We start from the raw sequence: 18,562 nt of genomic DNA, 5'->3' as shown, positions 1-18,562 counted from the left end.
TTATGTATGAATTGTCAATAGAGTAAAAATGACAAAACCATGAAAACTTAATTTACATATGTAATAAAAATCAAAAGGTTTCTTCATTGAACTAGATAAAATCATAATGAAAATTTTATGGAAAAGAGGGTATCCACAGGTTATCTAGACTTTTAAAGCATCGTTCCAAATTACTTTCCAGAATGGCTGGATCAGTTTATATCTCTAGCACCCATGCTGTAGTGTGCATCTTTTCCTTCACCCCTTTTGTTGCGGGCTGAGAGGTTGAGAAGTTGTGACCCCTCAAAGACTGAAGTACATGATGGGTCGTCTGGAATGAATTCACTGACTCAAGCATTCTTTAAGTCAAGGTGGCAAAGTTTATTGTTACGGGTAAGGATTCTTAAGGATTCCTGCAACCTTAGAGAGGTACAGTTAAAGTTTACATAGGATAAAATACAATAAAACATGTGTCAAATATGCTAACTAGGGGATTCAGGGTGGAATTAGGGAGTGGTTAAGGAGTGGTCAGTTCTTAAAGGAACATGCACTTGTACCTACTGCGCAGGTGTTTTACCCAGAGTTCGTTAGGAAAAGCCCACAACAGAGGCTACATGGAGGTGTGGTTTTAGGCCTGCTACATCACTAAGTCAACTAGAGTTCAGGGTAACAGAGAGTTGTCCAGTCTGCCACCAATCAATATCTTGTTTGACAAGATAGATGTAGGGAGTATACATATGTCTTAAGTCTAGAATACAGTTAATGAGGAGCCCAGAATGTAGATAGTGAGGTAGGGCAGTAGGATAGTATAGTAGTGGGTAAGAATGTCTTTATGACCCGGTGCAAAGCCAGTTTAAACTAATAAATCCTTCAGGTGCTGTTTGTAACTGCACCAGGGAAAGAGATAACGGTCTTGCTGGGGCCCACTCATGAGTAATTGCTAAGCACAGCATCCTTGGGCTGAGGAGAAACTGTCAGAGACAGTGTGTCAGAGGCTAGAGAGAAATTGGGGTCCAAATATAAGCACCCAAACACAAGCACCCAAGCACCCCATCACTTCAAGCATGTCATTTTCCTTTTTTGTCATCTTTGCCAATCTAATGAGTGTGAAGGAGAAACTAAGAGTTAACTTTAATTTGCATTTCTGTAATTTAGTACAAATATATCACTCTTAATATATATCCCACAGCTATCACACTGACCAAGATAATAAAAAGTAAATAAACAGTGCTGGTGGTAGTTGCAGAGAAAACAGATATATTCATTCATTGCTAGTCGAATTGCAAACTATCAGAAACTTTTTTTGAAAGCAGTCTGTCAATATACATTAAAAATTACAAGAATGGTCTTTACCATCAATTCAGTAATTCCATTGTTGTATCAAACCATAACAGTTATTTTAAAAACTGAAATTATCTGTTTGAACTTCTTTAGCAACATTTTTTATACTTGTAGAAAACTAAAAATAACTTGAAAGTCTGATATTGGGGGGGGATGGTTTAATTGTAGTGATTAAGGTAATGGAATACTATAATTCAGTTTATAGTGATTGATGGGTCTGAAAATTGTTAGCCCTAGAAACAGGAGACTTCAAGGAAATGATTGAAAAGTTATGGGGTTTTTTTTGGGGGGGCTGAAATTCATTTATTTTCATTAAAATTTTAAATTTAAAATTCCATTTTAAAATTTCCTCCCATGTTCCAAACATTATTCTAGGTGCTAGGGAACATAAAGATAAAAATGAAACAATCTCTGCCCTCTAGGAGCTTGCATTATATTGAAGGGAAAATAATTATGCTATTTACATATTGTTTCAAGAGAGGCAGTGCTGTCAGGTCTAGGTTCAAGACTTTCCTCAGATATACATTGGCTGGATCACAATGGACAACTTACTTCATCTCTCAGTGCCAACAGCAGAAGTTATAGAGAGTTTACTGATTTGCATCAATGGAAGTTGTTTCCCTTTTGGGAATTTCTCATTTGTAGAAAAAAGATGGCTGTAAACAAGTTTCAATGGTTGTATTTATGTTTAAGATGAATTTTTAATAAATGATTACAAATCAAGGTGCAGAATGAGATGCACATGGCCACTATAAGAATTTGTTTTGCTTGATGCTGCAAATTTGTTACAGTGGTTTTCTTTTTCACTAGAAGAAGTAGGTGGGAGGGATGTAGGGTTCTCTCCCAGAACTCTCTCTTCCTCCCCCAAAAAAAGAAAAGAGAAGAAACACCAAAAGGAATCACAGACTAGCAAGACAGCTTAGAGAGTTATGTGTTAAATTTACGTAATTAAAAAGAAAAGCAAACTCTATGTAATAGAGATTCGTAATTTCATATGTAGTCCACTCCTTTTATTCTGCAGTGTTTATGCAAATATATCTATCTCAGGGTGGCTTTAAATTCAAAATCTGAAAAAAGGGAAAAAATAATGAACAATTACAAAATGAACTCATACTGTATATTTAACATTTTCTTTTATAGCTTAGGAATACACTTCGCTTTCTTTTGGGAAATGTGGCTGATTTCAATCCAGAAACAGATACGGTCCGCTTTGAAGAGATGTATATTATAGACCAGTACATGTTACATTTACTTCAAGATTTTGGAAAAAAGGTATGTTGTTTAGTAAGTATGAGCAGAAAGATTTCAGCAACACACATGTGTAGCAGGATAAGTATTATGGGGTTGGATAAAAATGCCAACCACATTAAATGATTGGTATTTTTAGGCTGGTGTCTCAAGAATTGGTATCTTTCTCCCTAGGAAAGCCTAGAGCTTTGGAGGTAGATAAAACTCTTCTTTTTCTATCAGATAGAAACATTAGCACCTTTTTATTCCTCTGTAGTCTTCTATTTTTTCTGTGGCAGTAATACCCTAAGTTGAGTAGTTACTTTGTTTCTCAGCAAATATCTCTTTCAGTAAAGCAGATTTTTGGGGTTTTTTGTTTAAGATGCTTCTTCAGAATTGAGCAATTGTGTGCTTTCTCTTTGAAATTTTTCTTCAAAAAATCTGGTACTTTTCTGAGATATCGTTAGTGTGATTTTTGCCTGGGGTGTTTTTGACCTGTATACAAAGCGTATTGTTGTAATTTTGCCATGAATCTACCACTGCACTTTCCTCATTGATTGGGGGAAATAATGGTGCAATAAATTACAGCTGTCTTTTAAGGCAAAAATAAAGTTTTATCATTAAAATTTTTTTCCCTAGACGCATACTACTTTGCAGACTCAAAAGAACAATGAATGTCTTTATGTTTATATACATAGTCTTTTACTCCTTATTAAGATGTAAATTAGGATCATATCCACAAGATAAGAGCTGAGTGAAACTTTCACATTATCTCAGTTTTTAATTTTTTTTCTTTTCCAGACAAAGAAAAATTTGTAAAAACAATATTGTTTGGCTCATGATCACTACCTACAATTTAGCTGTTCACTATTAATTTTTTAATTATTAGTTTTTAATGTTCACTATTAATTTTTTCTGGCCTTTCTCCCAGATTACCGAAGCATATAAGCAGTATGATTTTGGAAAAGTTGTTCGGCATTTGCAAGCATTTTATCCTAAACAACTCTCTAGCTTTTACTTCAGCATAATCAAAGATAGGTATGTATTCCTAGTCTTTAAAGTTGCATTTGAAGTTATTAATTTAGTATTAAAAAATCTATCCTGGTATTTTTTGTGTTCATTGACTATCTCGAAAAAGGAAGAAACCCTCATTTTACTGCTAACTGGAATTCAGTGAGAATGATAGAAACAGACATCACCTCAAAATTCAAGGGTTCCTCATTTAAACTAGAAGATGGCAATTTAGTTGTATTACAATTGTCAGCCGCCATTCAGAAATTGTATGCCAGGTCTTCGTGTTCACGTTTTCATTAAGTTAGGGTGTAGGTGCTCTGAAGATCAGTCCTCCTCCTCCAGTACCTCCGTATGGAGATAGTCTGGCCAAGCCCTTTGATAATCACAAATCTGGGGGTGTTTCAGGGGTTATCCTAGGGGAACTGCTTCTCTGTATGATGGGTTACTGTACCTCTTTAAAACCCAAATCTCTCTAGAAGGGCTAACACATAAGTATTATCATTTAATGGTTACCTGTCGCCCTAGGAATTAATTGACTTTTAGCTAAAAGTGAGAATGAGATGGACAATAGTAAAGAGGACTTGCACCTGGAAAGAGTAAAAGTGCATTAACCAGGAAGTTCAGATAGGAAGGGCAGTGAGAAACTTTGCCTCATTGTACTTTGAGCAGTCCACCCAGAATCAGCTGCTGACAGGTTGTAGTCAGTTTTATAGAACAAATAATTTGTAGATGCTTTTAGACATTAAATAGGGGTAAATATAATGAGTAGAATGTTTGATTTGTTATTTAGGAGGCAAATGGAAGCCTAGAGGTTGTGATTAATAAAGAACAGACGTCACTTATCTTTGTGAAGTTTGTGAAATACTGTTAAGCACAGAATATATTGTTCTTCTTTAGGCTATATTGTGAAGGAGAAAAGGATCACAAACGACGTTCATGTCAGACTGCATTATCTGAGATTTTGGATGTAATGGTACGTTCTATTGCACCCATTCTCCCTCATTTGGCTGAAGAGGTGTTCCAGCACATACCCTATGAGAAAGGTGAGGAGTGTTCTGCTTATGGAAAGTAATCACTTAGTTGTCTGGAACAACCTTGCTTGCCTCACAGGGTTATTGTAAGGGTCAAATGTGATAGTGTATAGTGAAAGTGCTTTGAGAACTCTAAAGCCAGGATAAGTGAGGGGGCAGGAGTAGTGTTAGTAGGGACCTTCATAACCAATCTGCGAGGCTGTACCCATTTCTAGAGGGGCAAGGATTTCGGCACCACAAGTGTATGTGCTAGTTTTCTCACTATATTCAGGGCTATGGACTGTCACAAATTACTGATAACCTCCGAGAGAAGAAGATTGAGAAGGGTCATGTTTTTTTTTTTTCATGAAAACACTCTCTTGATCACTCAGACTAGAAACTCTTGCATAGATGTCAGATCTCAGTGTTTTGGATTTTTCTTCCATCATTGCAAATCACAACCTGTTCATGCCTGTTTGTCCTGTGCAATTTGTTCAATTAACTTTGGTTTCTGGAAGCAATTTGAAGTCATAAAAGGAACTTGGCAGTTTCTAAAGGCAGTCTATACCCTGCTTTACTGTTTATATTACAGTAAAATAATTTTGCATTTTTAGCTGAGGAAAAGTGGTAGGGATAATTCTGATACTTTAACTTTGTCTAGTACGTTGTAGTTTATGGAGAACTTTTACATGTATTATCTCATTTAATAGACTTTTAACATATTAGCTTTAAAGGCCTCCTAGTCTTACCTCCTTTTGATAAGGGAATTGAGACCCTGAGATGAAATGATTTTCTTAGGGTTACAGAGCAGGGCTTTGGAATGAAACATTGTCAGTCACTTAATTTCTGTGCACCTCAGATTTGACATCTGCAAAATGCAGGTAAGAATAGCCACTTTAGAGGATTGTTACGAGGATCTAATTATAATTTGTTTACAGCACATTATAGTCCTTAAAACACTGTATAAATTTCAACTATCATCTTCATCCTATGTGATTCACCACTGTGCTCTAACATAAATTCTCTCTAGAGCAGAAGTTTTTCACTTCTGGAGTGTTAAAAGCCCTTTTGGCTGTCTAGTGAAATGTATGGGCCCCCGTCTCAGAATCACATTTTTAAATTCATGAAATAAAACCCATAGGATTACAAAGGAAACCAATCATATTGAAATATAGTTGTAAAAATATTTTTAAAAGGAAGTTCATGGATCCCAGGTTAAGACCACCTGCACCCAACAGTGTGCAAGGCCTCCTATACATCTTTATCTTTCTGATTATAATGGGCTTGGACTTGCCATCCTATATATCTTAATTTCTTTATGTGTTCAAACAACCTCCTTTTCTAAAAATACATTTCCTTTTTTAAAATTTTTTTATTTTTTCCCAATTACATGCAAAAACAATTAACATTCATTTAAAAATTTTTTTGAATTCCAAATTCTCTCCCTCTCTCTCCCCTCCTTCCTTCCTATTACAGTTAAGCAATTTGATATAGATTACACGTTGCAGTTATGCAAAATGTAATGCCATATTAGTCATGTTGTAAAAGAAGACAGACCGAAACACACATACACAAACACGTAAAGGAAGTAAAAAATAGTATGCCTTGATCTGCATTCAGACTCCTTCTGTTCTTTCTCTGGGGGTGGATAGCATTTTTCATCATGAGTCTTTTGGAATTGCCTCGGATCATTGTATTGCTGAGAATAGCTAAGTCATTCACAGTTGATCATTGTACAATGGTTCTGCTCACTTTGCTTTGCATCACTTCATATAAATCCAAGTTTTTCTGAAATCATCCTGCTCATCATTTCTTATAGCACAGTAGTATTCCATTATAGTCATGTGCCAGAACTCATTCAGCCATTCCTTCAATTTCCAGTTCTTTGCTACCACAAAAAACTGCTATAAATATTTTTGTACAAATAGGTCCTTTCCCCCCTTTTTTTTTTAAATCTCTTTTGGATACAGACCTAGTAATGCTATTGCTGGATTAAAGGGTATACATGGTTTTATAACCCTTTGGGCATAATTCTAAATTACTCTCCAGAATGATTGGATAAATTTACAACTCCATCAACAGTTTATTAGTGTCTCAATTTTCCCACATCCCTTCCAGCATTTATCATTTTCCTTTTGTGTATATTAACCAATCTGATATGTATGAAGTGATTGATACCTCAGACTTGTTTTAATTTACATTAATAGTGATGGAGAGCATTTTTTCATGTGACTAGAGATAGTTTTGATTTCTTCTGAAAATTACCTGTTTATATCCTTTGACCATTTATTAATTGGCGAATACTTGTATTCTTACAAATGTGACTTAGTTCTCTACATATTTGAGAATTGAGGCCTTTATCGGAAATAGTTGCTGTAGAAAATTTTTTCCCAGCTTTCTGCTTTCTTTCTAATTTTGGTTGCATTGGTTTTACTTGTGCAAAACCTTTGTAATTTAATATAATCAAAATTATCCATTTTACATCTCTCAGTGCTCTCTGTCTTTTGTTTGGTCATAAATTCTTCCCTTCTCCATAGATCCTTGCTCCTCTTATTTCTTTGTGGTATCACCCTTTATATACATTTCCTTTTTAACCTCAGTTACCAAATCGAATGGCCTTTTCCCACTCTTCATTTTCCTGATCTTTTTCCCTGTATTTGACACTGTTGGTAGACCTTCTTTTCCTTGATACTCCTCAGTGTTTTTTGAAACTGCCACATCTTGATTTTCCTACTTCTTCTCTGATCCTTCTTCTCAGTCTCCTTTACTAAGTCATCATCTGTCTCCATAGATGTGAATGTACTTTCTCCAGGCTTTGTCCCTTAAGACTCGGCTCAGGTGCCACTTTCTTTGGGAAGCCTTTCTTGATCTCTCCAGCTGCCACTGTATTTCCTTCCTCCCACTCCCAGTTTACTTCGTGTCTCTTTTGTATGTGTTGTGTACACACATCTGTATTTGTGCATGTTATCTCCTGTTGAAATATATGCTCCTTGAGGGCAATGACAGTTTCACTTTTGCCTTAGTATCCTCATTGCCTAGCTTAGTTCCTGACACATCAGAGATTCTTAAGAGATGTTTGTTGATTGATAATATTTTTTAATGCTATGGTCTACTTAGATTAACTGTTATCTTTCATGTTGCCCACAATTTTGATCCTTTGGAAGTCATTATGTTTCATGATATACAACCATATAGAATCCATTTTGTTTTTCCTTTCTGATCTTGTTGAAGAGGTCCCAGAGTATTGTGACTTGTTATATTATTATCTTCAAATAAGAGCATTTGGAGTACCTTACTAGCACTATGGATTCCTTTTCTGTTTGAAATTTGTCCTGGATATCCTTCATGAGAGTGACAAACACATTAGCCAACCTTTGTCTGTTTTATTTCTCATCTGGTATTGCTGAGGCTTAATCAACAAAATTGTTACTTTTGTTTTATCTGTTAAGAAGTCTCTTAAGACCTTAGTATGTGTGTGGCACTGGAAGACGGCCTTTGAGATTATATTTTCTTCTAGAAGGTCAAATATTTGTGTTTCATAGGCTCTTTTTTTTTGTAATAAGCAAACAATAAACAGTGTAATGTATTCCTTATAGTTCCCCATCAGCTGTTTGATTGTAAAGATGTGGTCTACTATAGAAAAATTTGTAGAAGCTAGCCTTTTCTTTTATGTTTTCATCAGGGATATATTTTATATATATATATATATATATATATATATATATATATATATATATATATATATATATATATATATATATATATATATATATGTATGTATATATAGACTAGCCATTCTTAATCTTGTTTGTGTCCTGGTTTTCTTTGGCAGTTTGAGGAAGTCTCTGGACTGCTTCTCAGAATATTTTAATTTTTTTTTTTAATTTTTTTTGGAGGGGGCTAGGCAATGGAGTTGAGTGACTTGCTCAGGGACACACAGCTAGTGTCAGGAGTCTGAGGTCAGATTTGAACTCAGGTCTGCCTGACTCAAGGGCCCGTACTCTATCCACTGCGCCACTTAGCTGGCCCTCAGAATATTTTTAAATGCTTAAAATACATAGAATTAAAAAGGAAACCAATTACATTTTAAATATAGTTGTAATTATTTTCTAAGTTCATGGACTTCTGATTAAAAACTCCTGATTTAGTCCACTTTTATAAGGATTTTAAGGTATGGGAAAATAATCATGAGTCAGTAGTTACAGATGGCTTTTCTTTTGCCTTTTGGGTGCAATAAGATCTTGTATAAATTGCATTTTTTGTGTTACCTTCAGCTGTATTTCTTCCTTGTGTCCATTGTCTAGTCCAGCCTCGCTTCCTAATTTCATTTTCTTAAGTGTTATTTCTGTTTTCTAATTTCTGGTACTGAGATCTAACCTCCAAATAAGGAGCACACATTTCTTAGTCCCCAACAATATTTTTCACTATTTCCCTTTTTGCTCCTTCAGTCTGAAGTTAGGTTAGAGAACTTTGTCAAGTTCTTTATGGAATTCCTTTCTTTATAATTTACAACAGGTGTTGGTACATAAGACCCATTGTCGTAATGGCATTAAATTTATGTACATCATGAATATTGCAAAGCAAGTGACTAAGAATCCTTTGAGTGAAGATTCTGGTTGCTTATCAGCATCTTAAAAACACTTTTTAAATTCAGTTTGTTCAGGAGAGTCCATGAATCATTATTCCATTTAGCTGCAGCTAATTTGGTTTGTTGTTTTCATTGAGAATGTCAGTAATAATGTAGTCCAGTTCCTTCAGTAATGTATTAACTTATTATTAGACAAATATCTCACCCCCATCTCTGCCATTTAATATTCTACCTCTCTCCTTCATGTGAGGCTTTCTCTGATTTCCTCAATAGGAAAGAGTTCTCTCCAGTTGGTCCGATCTGTATTTTTCTCTGCATTCTTATATTCCAATTTACATCATATTTATCTGTGTATATAGTTTATCTTGTCTGTCAAATACTTGTTTAATAGATCATATAATAATTATGAAGTTTATGAATAAATGCAGTTTATGAAAGGGCTTGAACCTGAAATTAAATCAGTTTGTTTTGTTTTAAGAACCCAAGAGTGTATTTCGTTCTGGATGGATTAGTACAAGTTCTATTTGGAAGAAACCGGGATTAGAGGAAGCAGTGGATGCAGCATGTACAATGAGAGATGCATTTCTTGGAAGCATCCCTGGCAAGAATTCTTTGGAATATGATGTTATCATTGTGATCGATCCTGGACTACTCTTTGAAATTATTGAGGTATGTAGACTACCAATCTTTCTTTTGAAATAATTATTAGTGGGGGCAGCTAGGTGGCACAGTGGATAGAGCACTGGCCCTGGATTCAGGAGGACCTGAGTTCAAATCTGGCCTCAGACACATAACACTTATTAGCTGTGTGACCCTGGGCAAGTCACTTAACCCCAATTGCCTAACAGCAAAAAAAAATTAAAAAATTAAAAAAAAAGAAATAGTTATTAGTATTTTGAACTGTCGCATAAATCTTCACTGGTAAAAGTTGTACTTCATTTGAAATCAATTTGAAGAACTTCTTGGTTCTCCTATTCCAATACAAGTTTATGCATGGGTTAGGATTTGGGAGACCTCAGTTCTGCTTCAAGTTTTGCTTTTCTTGTGTGATGTTATTCTATGTTGTAGTTGCTTTAATTGCTTACCTTCCATGGGATTGCCTGTCTGTAAATTTAAATTTTTGCAGTTTTACTATGCAGACAGTTCTTAGGAAATGTTGTAACCCTCTTTGACTGCACTCTTAAAGTTGAATTCCATTTTAAAAATGAGCATTAAAATGGCATTTGATTTTTCATTGTACCTCAATGAGAGGTTAGAAACAGGTAGAAGAGAATGTTACTATTGATTTCTGTCAGAAAGAATACACTTTAATGAAAAAGATAATATATTAATTTAAAGATCTAGTTTAAGATACCTCAGAATGAAAAAAATTTTGAATTTGGTAATTTTCACAGTTGCTGTAATTATAAGAAACAGTGACTGATAAAAACCCTAGGAAGGACTGGTATCATCTCAGATTGCTAGCAGTGATCACTATTGGCAAAAAGCAAAAAAATGGGTGGGGAGGTGGGAATGTTCCTGATTTCTTAATACCAGGAAGTTAACAGGAACTATATTTAATTAAAGTCTTTAGTATCAGTAATAATTGATGTATAATTAGTGACCATGTCAAATACTTATTTCCAGATGCTAGTTGATGAAGGAACTTCTGGTATATCTCAGTTAAGTGAACTGATGATGGCTTCACAAACATCTCTGTTGGCTCAAGATCCTATAGCAGTCCCTGCAGATGCAATTGAACTTAAAGGGAGCTATCTAATCGACATGGAAGGTAAGGTAATGAGATACAGCTAACAAGAGATAGAACTGAAATCCAGGGTAGTATTGGATTATTATAGGTAGCCCCAAATTTAATAAAAAGGTTTTATTCCAAAAAAGAATTAAGTCCTTTTAAGTCACATCTTAAATATTTTTAAGAATTTGGAACATACAGTTCTCCCATAGAAATTATAACGATCAGGTTCTAAAATCAGACTACTCATAATATAGTTGGATCATAATACTAATAATAGCCTCTTAAGAAGTATAGAAGAAAAAGCCACAGAAGATCTTGTTATTTGCTTGTGGGACTTGTGGTCTGGTTGTATTATTCGACTGAAACGGTTTTCTCCAAAGTTACCAATTACGTCTTTTTTTTTTTTTAATTTTATTCATTTGAATTTAAATACAAAAGGACAAAAGAAAATTTCCACGTTCATAGCACAACAGAAAAAGCGGATTCAGTATGAAAACGTGCATCTCTTATTTCACAGCGTTCACTTTCCATATTTTTCTAAAATCAGCCAGATCATCGTTTGTTGTAGCACAGTAGTATTCTGTCCCGATCACATACAACTTGTTTAGCCGTTCCCCAATTGAACCAATGATATCTTAATGGCCAGATCTGAGGTCCCTTTTCTCAATCCTTTCTGACATCTTTGACAGCATTGGATGTTGACCACTGTTTCCTCCTGTACACTTTCCTTTTCAGGGTTTCCCTGATGCACCTTTTCTCCTCCTACCTACTTGATCACTAGGGGCAGCTGGGTGGCACAGTGCATAAAGCCAGGCATGGAGTCAGAAGACTCCTCTTGTTTGAGTTCAAATCTGGCCTCAGACACTTACTAGCTGTGTGACCCTGGGCAAGTTACTTCATCCTGTTTGCCTCAGTTTCCTCATCTGTAAAAGGAAATGGCAAACCACTCCAGTATCTCTGCCAAGAAAACCCCAAATGGGGTCACAGAGAGTCAAACATGACTGAAACTACTGAACAATAACACTTGATCACTAATTCTTAGTCTTATTTGCTTGTTAATCATTTATAACATTCCCTTAACTGTGGGTGAACCCCAAAAGGAGGGTCCCTCTTCTCTTGATATACTCATTCACTTAGTGATCTCATTAGCTCCCATGGGTTTTTAATGATCATATTGCTGTAGGTTAATCCTAAATGTTAATCTACACCAGTTTCTCCTGTGTTCCAGTTGTATATCTTCTGTTGTCTTTAGGACTTTTAGATTTAAGCATCTCAGGCTCAACACGTCTAAAACAAAACTCATTGTTAATCTCCTCAAACCTACCCCTCGTCTTCATTTCAGTATTTCTTCCGTACACTGGGCTTGTCATTGAGGATGACAGCCTCAGCGTTATCCTTGTTCTGAATCTCATCATTCCCACCTCATCTCTCACCTGGACTTTTAATAACCTCCTAGTTGATCATCCTTCCTCAGGTTTCTCCTCTCTAACTCACTTTCCATACTGCTGATGAAGTGATTTTCCAAGAGTGCAGTGACCATGTCATTTCCCTACCTGATAAACCACCATGAGTAGTTTGCTACTTGGGTATTGCTTCTCAGATCAAATTATCAACAGCTGTATGGCTTTTGTAACCCTTGAGGCCAAACCCCAACCATACCTTTCTATTGCTATTGTTATTGTAGTTGTGGTTGAGTCGTTTCAGTTGTGTCTGACTCTCTGTGAACCCATTTGGGGTTTTCTTGGCAGAGATACTGGAGTGGTCTGCCATTTCCTTCTCCAGCCCATTTTACAGATGAGGAAATTAAGGCAAACAGGGTTAAGTGACTTGCCCAGGGTCCCAGAGCTAGTATGTTTCTGAAGTTGGATTTGAACTCTGGTCTTCCTGACTCCAGGCCTGACAGTCTGTCCCCAGTACCACCTAGTCTTTCTAGCCTTGCTTATTAATCCTCTTCACATTACCTACAGTTCAGTCATTAGGGTGTTGCTTCTTGTTATACCTGGTGCTGTCACCCACTTCCATGCCTTCTCACTGGCTCTCCCTAGCACCTGAAGTGTGCTACTTCACATTGGATTCTCAGAGAAGTTTGAGAAGGAAGTGACATGTTCAGATTTGAGCTTTGGAAAATCTGTTTGGCAGATATTATGGAAAATCAGTTGGAGTGAGGAGAGATGTGATGCAGGAAGGCCAGTAAGGAGGACTCTTGAATTGTCCATGTGATGAGTGATGGGGGCCTGATGCAAAAAAAGATTTAAAGATAGAAATGACAAGATTAGGTAGATGATTGGATATGTAAGGTGAGAGTGAGCCATTGAGAATGATACTGAGGGGGCAGCTAGATGGCGCAGTGGATAGAGCACTGAGTGGCCTTGCAGTGAGGAGGACCTGAGTTTAAATCAGGCCTCAGACACTTGACATTACTAGCTGTGTGACTCTGGGCAAGGCACTTAACCCCAATTGCCTCACCAAAAAAAAAAAAAAAGATAGCTAGAGAATGATACTGAGGCCATAAACTTAGGTGAACTGAGAAGAAAGCTTTCGTCAAAAGTCCTTTTACCTCAGTAAGGATTATCATCTAGATATTAGGAAGAAAAATTTAATTTGCTTTACCTTCCTATGGAAGTTACTGATGGATAAGAATGAGGCTCATTAGTAGCTCAAAACAATCTCCTCTTGAAGTGTCTGAAATTTTTTAGGTAGTGTGGGAGAAAATATTTTGGGGTTTCAGTATGAGAGAAATATAAGAAAATAAATGCTAGTTAGGAATCTTCCTTAACTCCCTTAAGCTGCCTTTTCTTTGACTACTGAGGTCATTATTGCCTTGAAACTCCAGGGTCTTCTTGCCCCTCACTTTAGGTTTCATAGTGGTAGTGGGCCTCTCCTCAGAACATGGGTAGCTGCCTGGCCTTGCTTTTAATGCATTCTTGTGGCTTATCCTTTTCTGCTTATGTAATTTAAATCTGTTGCTATACTTTAGGAGGTCTGTGAAGATGTTTCTGCCACAGATATGCATCATCCTCTTATCCCTTCTTACATGCCATTCTTATCCAAGTTTTTCTCCTAAATTCTTCAAAGAATAGGTGTTCAACTTGCTTGCTGAAACTTTTTCTTTTGTTTTTATGATTTTGGCATACTACTTGAATTGTTTTTACTCTCACTGTCTGTCTAGCCCAATCTCTTTTTCCAGGCACGCATTTTCAATATCTTCTGCTACCTCTTGACAACGGAGTTAATCTATTTTTAGAGAGAGATGCTATGACTAAAATGTGCTATCAGTAATTCTACCATCTATTTTCCTTTTATAGGTATTCGTGAAGAGACTTCATATAAAGTCATTGTCATACCTGCTACCAAAGAAAAATGTCCCCGCTGTTGGAAGTACACAGCTGATTCTTCAAATCAACTTTGTCCCCGTTGCACTGAAGTTATTGCTTGAAAGAAAAGGCTAATTAACAAAGCAAAACACTCCTTATGGAAAGCAAAGAGCCTCTGGCTTTGAAATTTCTAGTAGCTTATCTGGATTGGTCAGTGAGGATAATAGTAAGGAACAAAATTGTGAGAGATTATATGTTCAGGCTTGAACAACTGTTCTAGTCATTGTCTAGATTTTGGATTATTTTTCCAGTGAAATGGAAGATATGGATGATGGTAAAAGTGGAAATCACAGTATTTTAAAATATTTCATGTCACTAAAATTTTCATATAAAAACTTAACATGGTCAGACTGACTGGGTACTATCATCTGCCTTCAGATGTTGGTCAACTGAAAATGCTTTATATTTTGTAAATATTTTCTTTAACAAATGTGTTCAGAATTATCTCTGAAAATAAAGCTCTGTTTGAAGAATACCATTGTTGAATTTGTAGCTGTGAAATTATATTTATTTCAAAGACCACTAATTTCATTAGCATGAGTACTCCTTTCATTTAAGCTTATAGTTCCTTTCCTGCCCTAGAAAACCATCATAATGGGTTGCTGTAGTCAAAAAAGTCACGTGATAGTCACCTTCCAATAATGAACATCTTGGTCCTTCAATCATTTGGTTTTCAAAGGGACACATACTTGATCTGCCATAGGCCTGCTGTCAAAGCCCTTCCTTTGAATCTGGCAGAAGCTAAGTGCTCTATTGGCATAGCCTCTCAGAATGCAACAATGAGAGTGGAGAAGAGGGAGAGGGAGAAAATTTAAAACTCAATCTTATGGAAGTGAATGTTCAAAATGAAAAATTAAAACAAAAAAAAGATTTGACCAAAGAGGTACAAAAATTCACTGAAGAACTCCTTAAAAAGTAGAATTGGCCAAATGGAGAAGGAGGTACAAAAGCTCACTGAAGAAAATAATTTCTTAGAGATTAGAATTGGGCAAATGGAAGCTAATGTACTCAATGAGACATCAAGAAACAATAAAGCAAAATCAAAAGAATAAAAAAAATAGAAGAAAATGTGAAAGATGTCATTGAAAAAATAATTGATCTGGAAAATAGATCCAGGAAAGATAATTTAAGAATTACTGGACTACTAGAAAGCCATGATTGAAAAAAGGAGCCTAGGCATCATCTTTCAAGAAATTATTCTTCGGGGGAAAAATGGACATTTAGTGAAATACTTTCAAGCATTTCTGATGAAAAGAGGAGAGCTGAATAGAAATTCTGATTTTCAAATAAAAGACTCAAGAAAAGCACAAAAAGGTAAACAAGAAAGAAATCATAAGGGATTCAGTAAGGTTTAACTATTTACCAAGGGAAAATGGTACTTGTAACTCCTAAAATCTTTCTTATTATTAAGCAATTGGAGGGGCTTAGGCATGAGGTGAATATAATAGGATGATTATCTTAAATAAAATTAAGAGGTGAGAGCAAGGCACTGGGAGAAGAGGAAAGGGAGAGGTAGAATGGGGTAAATTATCTGACATAAAAGAGGTGCAAAGGAGCTTTTACAATGAAGGGGGAAATGTCTGAGAGGTGAAAGGGGAGGGAGCTCATGAACCTTAGTCTAATCAGAATTAGCTCAAAAAGGGGATAACATTGAGTTGGGTATAAAAATCTAACTCCACAGGAAAATAGGAGGGGGAGGGGAAGGCTGGTAGAAGGAAGGGCAAATTGGGAGAGGTTTTTCTGATTTTTAATCAGAAGCAAAACATTTGAGAATTGACAGGGTGAAAGGAAAGAGAATAGGATAAACAGAGAAAATAGGATGGAGAGAAATGTACAGTAATGTGAAAAATTCAGCCAGTTTCTATGATAAAGATCTTATTTCTCAAATATATAGAGAACTGAGTCAAATAGAAATAAGAACCTTTCCTCAACTGATATGGTCAAATCTTATGAATAGGCAGTTTTCAGACAAAGCGATTAAAGCTATCTATAGTAATATGAAAAAATGTTGTAAATTACCATTGATGCAAATTAAAACAACTGAGCTACCACCCCACACCTATCTAATTGGCTAATAGAAAAGGAAAAGGAAAAATCTTGGAGGGGATATGGGAAAATTGAGACATTAATGCACTATTGGTGAAGTTGTATATTGATTCAACCATTCTGTAGAGCAATTTGGAACTATGCCCAAATGGTTATAAAACCATGTATATATATATACCCTGTGACCCGATACCACTATCAGCTCTGTGTCCCAAAGAGATAAAAAACAAAAAGTTAGAAAAGGACCTATATGTGCAAAAATATTTACCTCAGCTTTTTGTTTTGGCAAAGAATTGGAAATTGAGGGGTGTCCATCAGTTGGGGAATGGCTGAGCAAGTGATGGATTACTGTTGTGCTATAAAAAATGATGAGCAGGATGCTACCAGAAAAACCTGGACTTACATGAACTGATGCAAAGTGAAATGAGAAGAACCAGGAGAACACTGAATACAGTAATAGCAATATTGTATGATGATGAATTGTAAATGATTTAGCTATTCTCAACAATACGATAATCCAAGACAATTTTGAAGGACATATGATGAAAAATGCTATCCATCTCCAAAGAACTGATGGAATCTGAATGCAGATTGAAGCATACTTTTACTTTCTATTTCTTCTCTTTTTTTTGTTTATGTTTTCTTTCACAACATGACTAATATGGAAATGTTTTACATGACTGTGATGAGATTCAGGGGTTTAAGATCATGACACACAAGTCCTGCCCAAAAGAATTCGACCCAAGCCTTCTTTCAGCCAAAGACAAGGTCTGGCCAATATGACAGACTCTTAAGGAATCTGCACATCTGCAGGCTATTGGCTAGGTTCTTAAGGAATCTGAGCCTGTGGCTAGATCTTAAGAATGTGAGCACCTTAATGGAAACAAGATGGACTTTATATACAGAAAAGACTGGGAGGGATCTAGGAAGGATCTTAATGGGAGTGACTGGGAGGTTGAGAATGGTGTCTAAATAGGGTCAAAGGTGGGAAGTAGCCAGGGGCCATAGGGAAGTAAGACAATGGAGGGCTGGGCTAGGCTAGGTTAAAGGCTACATTAAGGGTGAGAGAGAATTGGGAGATTGGGTTTAGCCACAATGAAAGGCCAGTTGATGGGATTATGGCCTCAGGGGAACTCCAGAGACCTTGATCAAGTGGGAGAATTCAAGGAGAATCCTTTAGACAAATGGGACCCAAATTATTTTTGGGGTAAGGGGCAAAGGTCTCGGCTTGGGCCCATAGCCCATCAACTGCATGTATAACCTATATCAAATTGCTTGCCTTCTCAATGAGGAGATAGGGAAGGGAAATTGGGAATTTGGAATTACAAACATTTTAAAAAATTGTTTTCACATGTAATTGGGGGAAAATAAAATATTAAAAAATTATCAAGAAAAACTGCCCTGATATTCTAGAACCAGAGGATCAAACAGAAATTAAAAGAATCCACTTATCACCTCCTGAAAGACAACCCAAAGTGAAAATTCCCAGGAATATTATAACCAAATTCCTAAGCTATCAGGTCAAGAAGAAAATACTGCAAGTAGCCAGAAAGAAATGACTCGAATATTGTGGGGCCACAGTCAAGATAACACAAGATGTAAAAGCAGCTTCTATGTTAAAGGATCAGAAGGCTTGGTACGTGATATTCCAGAGGGCAAAGGAGCAACAATTACAACCAAAAATCACCTACCCAGAAAAACTTTTTGGGGAAATAATAGATATGCAATGAGATAGAGGACTTAAAAACATGCCTAATGAAAAGACCAGAGCTGAATAAAAAATCTCTTTCAAATACAAGGATTAAGAGAAAGATAAAAAGGTAAGCAAGAAAGAAAGAAATAAGGGATTCAAAAAGGTTAAACTGTTTACATTCCTAGGTAGGAAGATGATACTTGTAACTCTTAAGAACTTTCTCATTTTTAGGGCAGTTAGGAGTAGACACAGAGAAGGGATAAGTGTAGGTTGAATATGATGGGATGGCAGCTAAAAAAAAGGTGAGAAAGAGGAGTGCACTGGAAGAAGGGAAAAGGGAAAGGTAGATTAGGGTGAATTATCTCACATAAAAGAGACATGAAAGGTTCTACGGTGGAGAAGTAAAGAGGAGCACTTGAACCTTATTTATCAGAATTGGCAGGAATACCATACACAGGTATAGAAATATATATTACCCTATGGGGAAAAGGAGTTGAAGGGGATAAGAGAAGGGGGAGGATGTGATAGAAGGCAGGGAAGATTTGGGGGAGGCAG

General features: G+C 36.2%; 1 protein-coding gene across 1 annotated transcript in view; it reads left to right on the top strand.

Moving 5' to 3' along the window:
* IARS2 (isoleucyl-tRNA synthetase 2, mitochondrial) overlaps nucleotides 1–14,743 on the top strand; it is a 79,425-nt gene extending 64,682 nt beyond the window's left edge. Inside the window, exons 18-23 of the mRNA XM_020982239.2 lie at nucleotides 2,461–2,592; nucleotides 3,479–3,585; nucleotides 4,459–4,604; nucleotides 9,638–9,828; nucleotides 10,786–10,930; nucleotides 14,200–14,743. Of these exons, the coding sequence (XP_020837898.1) occupies nucleotides 2,461–2,592; nucleotides 3,479–3,585; nucleotides 4,459–4,604; nucleotides 9,638–9,828; nucleotides 10,786–10,930; nucleotides 14,200–14,330 (852 nt within the window). The 3' untranslated portion in view covers nucleotides 14,331–14,743. The remainder of the gene's footprint in view (nucleotides 1–2,460; nucleotides 2,593–3,478; nucleotides 3,586–4,458; nucleotides 4,605–9,637; nucleotides 9,829–10,785; nucleotides 10,931–14,199) is intronic.
* The last annotated feature ends 3,819 nt before the right edge of the window (nucleotides 14,744–18,562 follow it).

This window comes from Phascolarctos cinereus, unplaced genomic scaffold (assembly GCF_003287225.1).
Source record: "Phascolarctos cinereus isolate Bilbo 61053 unplaced genomic scaffold, phaCin_HiC Scaffold_5;HRSCAF=322, whole genome shotgun sequence".
NCBI lineage: Eukaryota > Metazoa > Chordata > Mammalia > Diprotodontia > Phascolarctidae > Phascolarctos > Phascolarctos cinereus.
The sequence above is the reverse complement of the archived record's forward strand: the minus strand, read 5'-3'. Positions and strand labels throughout refer to the sequence as shown.